The sequence below is a fragment of the Folsomia candida genome, unplaced genomic scaffold, assembly GCF_002217175.1.
Source record: "Folsomia candida strain VU population unplaced genomic scaffold, ASM221717v1 Fcan01_Sc023, whole genome shotgun sequence".
NCBI classification, from domain to species: domain Eukaryota; kingdom Metazoa; phylum Arthropoda; class Collembola; order Entomobryomorpha; family Isotomidae; genus Folsomia; species Folsomia candida.
In genome coordinates this window covers 116588-126812 of record NW_019091215.1, presented here as the reverse complement: position 1 = coordinate 126812, position 10225 = coordinate 116588, and the positions used below count along the sequence as shown (strand labels likewise).

Here is a 10225-nt window from a genome sequence, read left to right as displayed (position 1 = left end):
AGAGGATGACGTTGTTTATGATCAAATTCAAGAAATGTGAGAAAAAAAATTTATGAAATTTTCTAATTGAATAGTTACAAATATAGATTCCAGATACTTACATATGTTTTAGTCGACATATATTTATATATAAATATACGTGGACAGACAACCTCGTAAAATCATGACAAGTACAATTGCACATATCTGTGTCAACGTATATAATAAATTGCAGGACAAAATACACACGAAAAATCAGGAAATGCAAAATTTGAAGTCTTATCAGTTATACGCTGGTGCTCGCGAATACGTAGAAATAACCCGTTAATACTATAAACAGTTAAACATGTCACATCAGCCTAAACGCAGAATCCCCTCTTGCAGTACAATCTCTTCTGGCTTATCTTAGATAAACATACATATATTGAAGTGACAAAAAAGTGAACAACAACTTATGCACCACATCCACAAATCGAACCCCATTTCACTCAAGTATTCACAATCCTATTTTTCACTCGCTCAGCCGGAGCCAAGTTAGTCAGCTAAACACAGATTTCTTAGAGCTCTATTTATTTACATCGAAAATACTTTACTTAAAGTATGTACATCTCAATCATAATTTAGTGTTAGAAAATATTGTACATTAGATTTGTCACACTTACAAAAATTAGTTTTTCTCACTTCTAAATAAATAATTCGCGATCCTTTTTCGATGAGAAAAATTTAGCATAAATGGGACAATAAATTGGAACGAAGGCAAGCAAAATGCCAACCTCTATTTCTACGCGAAGAAACCTGACAACATGTCAGAAACTGTTCTGTGTCATATGTGCAGTTGGTTGTTTAACTTTAATTTGCATTAGTGTCATTAGCACTTCACCAAAAGATGTAACAGATTTGTACGAATTAACTGTCTTAAATGAAACAAAGTTAATCATTACTTCGACTCAAGCGACACCAAAAGACATAATTGATTTGTACGAATTTGTGCCTACCTTAAATGGAACAGAATTAATCTCGTCACAATCCATTACTTCGACTGAAGCGATAGGACCGTCAGCACCTTCTACAATTTGGAGAGACAACATGACAGATATAGGTATGTAGGTTTCGTTTACTGAAGTTGAAATTTAAAAAATCCTACAAAGCATGTAGGGGTGCCAAATCCGTTCCCAATTTTCAAATCCGGATTTCGGATTATCCGTTTTCACCTGGGCCTAAATCCGGATTTAAATCCGGTTTTGAATTATTTATTACAATTATCATTTTCCTTGATATTTGAACAAATCAGGTGGATTTCAGATAGTTACATTATCATATTCCATTACAATCTCAACTATTTTTGAGGATTTCAAAATTTTAGAAAATTTTCAGACCATCTAGGTAATTTCTGGGGGTATATTTGGTGCAACGAAAAAATGTGAAATTTGAAAAAATTAAGTTTGAGGTCGAATCTGATAAAGCAACAACATCGGATGAATAATATAAAACAAAACAACCAAATCGAAAGGAAATACGTGGGTGTTTTATTATTGATTTTCAAAAGGTATGTTCCGCACTGTTTCTTACCAAAATTTTGATGAAATAACAAACTTCAAAAACATTTTGGAAGTCGTGATTTTTTTCAGCTCAATCGGTTAAAAGAAACACCCGCAACAAATCATCCAAATATACCTCGAAAATATGCAAAAATTTACGACTTGATTCCATTATCATCCTAAAATCGTTTCCCCCTGATGTTTTTCTTCAACGTTTGAAACGGATAATAATCACTAAGGGTCCTGTCTGGACTGCACGGGGGGTGGTCTGTGCAGGTAAAGCGTAGTATTTCTAGCAATAAATTTTATAAGGAGGAGACCTTTGGTATCCTTCAAATTGATGATCATCAATTTGTTGGCAGATTTTTGCACTTTTCCTTTTATGTGTGGTGGAAATCCCCCGTGCTTCCAATGCATGAATTATTGTGTGGTCGTCGGGTCATAATAGTAAACCCAAGTATCATATTCAACTACTAAAATATGATACAGGTTCCAGTTTTCATTTAAAAGCTCAAAATTTGTATTGCAAAAGCAACTCGATCTTGTTTTTGAGATGCCAAAAGCAATTTTGATACCCAACAGAAGGAATCCATTTTCATACCTAAGTCTTCAGTTAACATGGAACAAATTATTGGTTTTGGAACACCCATCTCATCTGCTAAATAGGACAGTTTCAATCGTGGATCTCTAATAATTGGGTCTTTAAGTTTCTGGAGGTTTTCTGCGGTGGAAACCGATTTTGGGTATCCTGGCGACTTTTTTGTTTGGGACATCTTCTCGCCTTTATTTGAACTTATCGACCCAATTGTATTTGTGCTTGTGTTGAGCAGTTTCCATCGTAAACTTTAAGCATTCGATCATAAATCTGCGACACATATTGCCCCTCCAGCAATAAAATTTAAATCACACTACGATGTTTAATTTGCAAATGTGACATTTTTTCCGTCGAGGTAAAGTTTGCTGATTTATTGCTAGTGTTAATGTTAACCTAAAGGGATGAAAAAATCACAGCATCCTAGATGTATCTAAAGTTTGTTATTTCATCAAAATTTTGGTCAGAAACAGTGCGGAACATACATTTTGAAAATCAATAATGAAACACCTACGTATAACAAAAAATTCACTTTTTTTTAGCGTTTTGAACTTTTAGATCGTAAATGAATACGAGTCATAACATTAAGGGGATCTGGATTCCTCCCTGAATGAAATCCGGATTTCGAAGTATCCGAAATCCGAAAAATTCGGATTTTTCGAATTCGGACTATCCGGATTTGTCAGCCCTAAATGCAGGCCTTTCACGTGTAGCACTCATGATTTGGATGGGAAGAATTCTATTTTGTTATCACAAAGAATCAATCACAAAAAATTATAATGGCCACATTTTTCTGGAATTATGTGGAACGCGTCGGCGCGAATTTTAAATTGGTCTTCCATCTAAAACTGGCTGGATCCGGGGTGTAAACCGGGTTTTCTAATCGCATTCATGCGAACTGTAGTGCACCCATGATCGCAAAAAATTGCAAACATGGTCAGATGGGGACTCACCTGATTTATTGAAACCGATATTGTCGCGGAATTGTAATCTCATACTTTTCCCCGGGCTTTGAAATCTATAAAAATGACAAACTCCTGTAGATTTTTAAAATCTACAGGAAATTAAAATCTGATTTTAATTTTCGAAAAATCCTGCAGGATTTGTAAGAAGTCACGCAAATCATTGTGAAGAGGAGAAATATGTTTTTTATTAATTTTTTTATTCGTGATAAGATTGAAAATGTTCCCGGATTTTCAAACTGGTTTGAAAACTGTTTAAAATTCGCGCCTAGCGTCCAGATTGGCGCGAACTATGAAAAAATATTTCTGCTTAACCACAAAAAATTTGTGTCATGGAAATTTGAGTTTTACATGGGGAAGATCTGCATTGAGTACGCGGTACCCTAAATCGATACTTCCAACTTAATCCTTTGCAGATCTACAAGAAATGTTCGATATCCTAGAAACCACTCCAAATTTATGGGGCTACCGCAGCACTATGGGCCAGGGGGCCCAAGATGTGACCTTTAAGGCAGTACTTTGAATTGGCTGCTCTTGTATACCATTTTGGACTACAGTACCATGTTGTTCTAAATGCATAATATTAAGTGAAAAGTTACACCCACTCCAGAGAACCAGGGGGGTAAACTTTCCCAAACACATTGCGGAGATAGGGAGAAACGCCCTTTAGCATTTCCGTCCATTTCCGTGCTTTACGAACTTGCTTCTTATACCACTCGAGAGCTTCTGGGGTGGAGAATAAATGCTGGTGCCGGAAATTGCCACTTTCGACTACAAGTGAAACCACACCCCTTCCTAGTCACATACATAACTAAATAAGTAATGAGCTAAATTGATTTCATTTAACGGCATTCTCAGTTAAAATCATCATGCGACTTATCGATTTGATGGACAAGATACGTTGGTGTGGACTGCCCATCCAGATCCAAAAGCCACTATCACTGGGGTGTGGCTATATGTAGGTGCCCCACATTATAATGTGGGGCACCTATCGCCACAACCTTGACAGTTGAAAGTCGGATTACTTTTCAAATTATTGACCGATTTTAAAATTTGTAACTGTTTTGGAAACCTTAGGTAAATGGGCGAAATATTAATTTCCAGATTTTTCAAATTCGACCGCACCCCATCGAAATTAAGGTCAAAAAATTATAAAATATAATTAACGAATACCGCTAAATTTCAGACTAAAAATCGAATTTCTTGTCGAAAAATACCTCGACACCGTGGGCACTACCAGCCATGTTCAAATAGCCACATGCCACACCCCCAGTGGGTGTGGCCCTCGGAGACTTTTCGATTTTAACGAAACCATGTCATGTGACATATCATTTTTCTCAGGGCGATGAAGACATTACGACTGAATACTTAAAATTTACGAACCACACCCCCAGTGGGTGTGGTTCTCAGAAACTTTTTGATTTTAATGAAACCATGTCATGTGATATATCATTCTTCTCACCCTGATGAGGAGATTTCGACGGACTAACCTAAATTTTAAAACCGCACCCATAGTGGGTGTGGCCCTCGGCGACTTTTCGCTTTTAACGGAACCATGTCATATGATGTATCATTTTTCTCAGCTCGACGAGCTGGTTTCGACGGAATACCTAAGCTTGGGAATCCGTACCCCACAGTGGGTGTGGTTCTAAGTAAGTTGTCGTTCTTGACGAAACCATATCATGAGATGTATCATATTTCTCAGCTCGACAAGGGGGACTCGACGGAATACCTAAAACTTGCAAACCGCGCCCCTGTGGGTGTGGGTTTTAGAAAATTTTCGATTTTAATAAAACCATGCCCCATTGGATGTGGCTCTCGGCGGCTTTTCGATTTTACGTCATTTGATATAGGCTCATTCCATTTGTAAGCAACACGTTTGATCAAGTACCAGGAAATAGAGGTGCTAAACCCTGCTCCCTGGTGGTGGTGGTTGCCTGGCCATGTATTTTCTATCTTTTGCAAGAGAACACTACACAACTCACACTTTGTCAATGTTCCCGGCCACGTAGGAACACAGAATTATTTACTACTGTCTACACAAGCAGCCCATGTTAATTTTACCTTATCGAAAAATTGCCAAAACTCCAAGACGGACAAAAATCGCGTGGGGTTTTAAACTTTTTTGTTTCCTCAGGCCCAAAGGCATCGATTGGCTTATCTCTCAATGAGCGATTCCTGTCCGTCTTCTCGATAATCGAGTTTTTAAATACATTTCAAATTTCAGATTTTTTTGAATTTTTGAATTTTTTAAAATTTTTCATAGCAAATAATGATCAATGAATGAAATCTGTAAATGTAACCTACCCCTTTGAACCAACACTTTCGTGACGAAAGCATTTTCAATGCATTTGCAAATTTTCTTTAAAATGCTATATCTTTGCGAAAAAAATTAATTTTCAAATTTTGATTTTTATGATATGTTTTATTTTATATTATGCAACTATGATATGATTGTGGACAAGATATCAAATATGGGTGCGACGACGATCGTGTGGGTTCAGATGGAATGAGCCTATATTTATACTTTTTTCTTAGCTGGACGACGGGATCTCGACAGAATTTTTAGAATTTTGAACACCACACCCCAGTTGGTGTGGTGTTCAGCGACTTGAAGCTGTTTTCTCCGATTTTAAATTTCCCCCACACCGAAATAACACAGCCTGTATTATTTTGTTTCGAATTGTATTGTATTATTATTTGAATTTCCATGAAAGTTCGTGTTTTCGGTTGTAGCGGTTTTGATTGCATTTTCAGTTCAAGTTTAAATTTGTCAACAAGTTTTGTTTTATAATTTTAACGCTATATCAAAAACGAAAGAACTAAAACATTTTCTCAAAAATTACTAAAAATAAAATTATCAAAATACGTTTCTAAAAATTTAAAACTTTGTATGCGATTTCGTAATTTCGAAAAATACAGCAAGAAATTGTTAAAAAATACAATTGTTGAAAGTGGGATTTTCTTAATTTACATAATGCAATTCTAATTATTTTGTCCAAATCCCCTCATTTAGTTAAGATAAATGATATATTAAATGACATGACATGGTTTAGTTAAAACTGAAAAGTCGCTGCACGCTGATTTTAGGTATTCCATCGAAATCCCTTTGTCGAGCTGAGAAAAATGATATATCACATGACACGGTTCCGTTGAAATGGACAATTATCTTAGTGCCACCCCCACTGTGGGTGTGGTTTAACAAATTTAGGTATTAAATCGAAACCCCGTTGTTGAGCTGAGAAAAATGATATATCACATGACATGGTTCCGTTAAAATCGAAAAGTCGGCGAAGGCCACACCCATGGGGGGTGTGGCATGTGAGTCTTAAAAATTTTCTCATATAACATATGCCTTAGGTTATCGTTTCACACCAAAATCTAATTCTTGTTTCTTCAAATTCGGCTCCTATATATTTTTGGCCACAATTTATTAAATCTGGCCCATAGTGCGCAGCCCCAAGTTAAGACTGGCCTCAACTCCGAATAGGGTCGTAGAACAGAGGAAATGGATACAAAGAATTTCAGAGTCCCAATTTGTTAAGAAGTCACAGGTTTAAGATTCTCCAAAATTTAATTATACATACATTATCAATTACGGAAATCATTGATGTTAAGAAGTTTCAGAAGGAAATATAAATATATTTACTGCAGCCCCAGAAATTGCTCGCCTATGTTCGCCCAGGGGAGGATTATTATTACACAGATAACAAAGTGAATTGTCCATATGCGCCGCATTTTGTGGAGAAATGTCTACCAAATATCGTACGGTCTAACAAATCCTTGGTGGAAACTTTACAAAATCCAGTCAGGCCTGCGTTCGAGTACAAGTAAGAACACGAGAAATTCATTAAGTGCATCCATGATTCGACCGATTATCTTCAAAGTCACCCCATTTTAAGTCACGTCGAGACTTCCGGAATTATTTTAAAATTCTGATGGACAAATTCGTGGTAACTAAATAAGTTCATGAGTTACTTAAAGTCCGTTCGATGCGTGACATTCTTTCGGAGGAATCCTAACCTTGAGATCTAATTCAAAAATAGTGAAAATCCGAGTATTAATTTCCGTTCTATAAAATCTTCGTCCAGAATTTTCATATAAATTCCCACAACCGAGAAATGAGTGGAAATGTGTAGAGTAATTAGACCATTTGGGTACCCAATCATTAAGTCCTTCGTCAATTAATACATAAGCACTTATCTTTGTCAATGCTCTACCTCTATAAATTTAGGTATAACGGAATCGATGCTGTAGTCGGGATACGAAATGGTTACTGGGGAAGCGACTCGTTGTATTCGGAGCAGCTACTGCCACCAGGGGTGGTGCAGATATTCTACCAAAATGAGAGCCCGTGTCACACGAGGTCTGTCCGATTAGGGGAGACGAACGCATGGCTGGCTTCGTACTGGGGTGGCGCCGATATTCCGACGTCATCCTATGAAATTGTACGAAACGGTGGGGACGGTAAGTCATTACTCTTAAAAATAATGTAACCCTTTTGAAAAGTCTGTAAATGCACTCCAAATTGTAAAGGGTGTTGATTTAATTCGTCCCGAAAATTTTGTAGAAACCGATACATATTTACGAAAATTAGCGCAAGCTTAAACGCGAATAGTTAAGTGCACGATTAATAAAAATTTCCGACAGACTAATTACTAATGCGTCTCTAATAAATAAATATTAGTTCGTTTAGCAAGTTAACACAGTTTTTGAGCTGCAAATTTTCGAATATTGACAGGAGAAATAGGAACGAATTAAATCAACACCCTGCATATTAATTTATAGTGAATTTACTTTTCAAAGGGGTCACATTATTTTTAAGAGTGCAAATTTTCTTGTGGTGAGATATCATGAAGGTTTTAATTAGTAACAACTTTTCTAAGGGTACAAGTACGATAAAACGGTCGCTTCAATATCAAAATTCAACGAATCCAGTCTCCAGCCCAAGAAACTAAAACTTGCGGCCGCTTTAATCTCGAACTGCGTCTACACTAAAAACGGCCGAGTTAATTATATCCGAGCTCTGAAACGCCACATAGATATCGATTTGTACGGACGTTGTGGCACCTTAACCTGTCCGGAAGAAGATTGCATACAATTCCTCCAACGAAACTACAAGTTTTATTTGGCCTTTGAAAACTGTAATTGCGAAGATTACATTACCGAGAAATTTTTCGTGACGGGACTTTAGTAAGACAAAAAACTATTTTATTTATTTGCACATAAAGTAGTAAATTCTAAAAAGTGTTGATACATTTACAAATTAAATTAAATGCTTTATAGCTCTCTTCTGAGTTTAACTGACGTTGAATTTTTGTAGACCTTAATAATTTTTGATGCATTTACTTTTTAAATGGATGCGGAATTTTTAGAGTGCATAGCGCATTTATAAATTTTTTTATGACAGCAACGGCCTGGTCCCTGTCGTCATGGGTGCCACAAAGTCGGATTATGAACGCCGAGCTCCACCCCATTCGTTTATCCACGTGGATGATTTCGGCTCACCGGAAGAACTTGCCAACTATCTGCTCCAGCTTGACGGGGATGAGGACCTTTACCAAAAGTATTTTGATTGGAGACGTAACCCAGAAACCGTGTGGACTTTAACAAGTCGAAATCAGGAAGATTTTTTCTGTCGAGTTTGTGGAATGCTGTACTACGCAGATTTCGTCCCCCCGCAACCATGGCCGAATAGGGAGACCCGATTCGCGGATGTGAGCCCATGTCAGCATAATTCTCACAGTACAGCGAATAATCTGTATGCTAGTGCTCTTATTATTATACATTTAATACTACATATATAGATTTGTGTATTATAAACTTTTAAGTGTTTTTCACTGTGGGAATCATAAATTTGCGAGACTTCTAAAGCTAAATCGTTTAGTATAGTTGAATAATTTTTATTCCGTCTATTGCCAGCCATCAAAAGTATTGACCATTTTGGGGTTTGCTGGGTCGCAAATTAATAAAACCCAGCAGTTTTTACTGTTTGTGAAAGGGTTGTACTATTTCATATTCTAACGGAATATCTATGTACATATATATATTAAGTAGCTCAATATATCCACACTACATATAAACCCAGAAACGTTGGTGTAAGAGATTGTCATGCTTAAGGAATATCTGGTTATGTAATGAACGAATCAATATCAGGCTACTTTCAAAATTGAAAATAATAATAGTAATGTATACACTACTATTGGAGGCTTCGATTATGTATTCCTAAATAAATCATGCTAAGAACTTTAAGTTTATTTAGCCTCGAGTTTGACAGTAAACAGGTTTCATCAACTGATACAATAGAAAATAATAGAATATAGTATTAATTATTTACAATAATATGCTGATTAATTTTTTTATATTGCGACGCAAGTTTACAAACTTACGCTGGTTCATACATTATTCCAGTTATTTCTTGATGTGTTTTCTCTCGTTCTCATAAAACTAGGGTGTTATTTGTTATTAAATTGTGGAGTTTCAATTAGCATTTATTCATCATGTCGTTCGGATCATGGATTTACCTCGTGTGCACATTAATATCCTGGTATTTTAAGTACACCGATTGTGAGTGTTTGGAACGGTAAATTCGTCGAATCCGACCTTACCTTTATATTCAGCCCAAACTGTGACAAATTATTAGACGTGGCAGCTTCCATGCCTTATTTTCATGATATTATACAAGAGAATTCCTACACACCTCTCCGCCATATCGTTCTCTGTCAAACTCGATCAAGACACCACTATCCCAATGGATTCAACTTAAGGAAGTGGTATGACTACAATGGAACAATGAAGTCTGCCAGGAATAAAGTACTTTTTGCTCCGTTGGAAGCTATTAAGGGTTCTAACCCGGCATCTGTTGAGTACAAGTGTGTCTTCTTGATTTATATTGCTGACCGAGTGTTCCATCAAGAATTCGTTTTTGGTCGAACTAATCGTCCCTTAGCTAAGGCATGTCTCCAAAGGCATGCTCAATTTTTAGGCACCGTGAAGCTCGTCCTGTTCGAAGAGAGTCACACTTCACTCCACTTCATTCCACGTTTGACATGTAGTCCGATCACATTTTCACAGCTGGAGACGATTTCTTTGCCACATATCCAGCAAGCTTGGGATGCCGAGAATACAAATTTGCATGAATACCTAATTTTTGT

At 36.7% G+C, this 10225-nt stretch overlaps 1 protein-coding gene across 1 annotated transcript; it reads left to right on the top strand.

Moving 5' to 3' along the window:
- The first annotated feature begins 503 nt into the window (after window positions 1–503).
- LOC118438621 lies at window positions 504–9433 on the top strand. The gene is made up of 7 exons (XM_035859155.1): window positions 504–1078; window positions 3488–3500; window positions 6562–6625; window positions 6726–6901; window positions 7306–7538; window positions 7958–8264; window positions 8482–9433. Exons 1-7 carry the CDS (start codon window positions 745–747, stop codon window positions 8876–8878), a joined length of 1524 nt encoding a protein of 507 aa, XP_035715048.1. The 5' UTR covers window positions 504–744; the 3' UTR covers window positions 8879–9433.
- The last annotated feature ends 792 nt before the right edge of the window (window positions 9434–10225 follow it).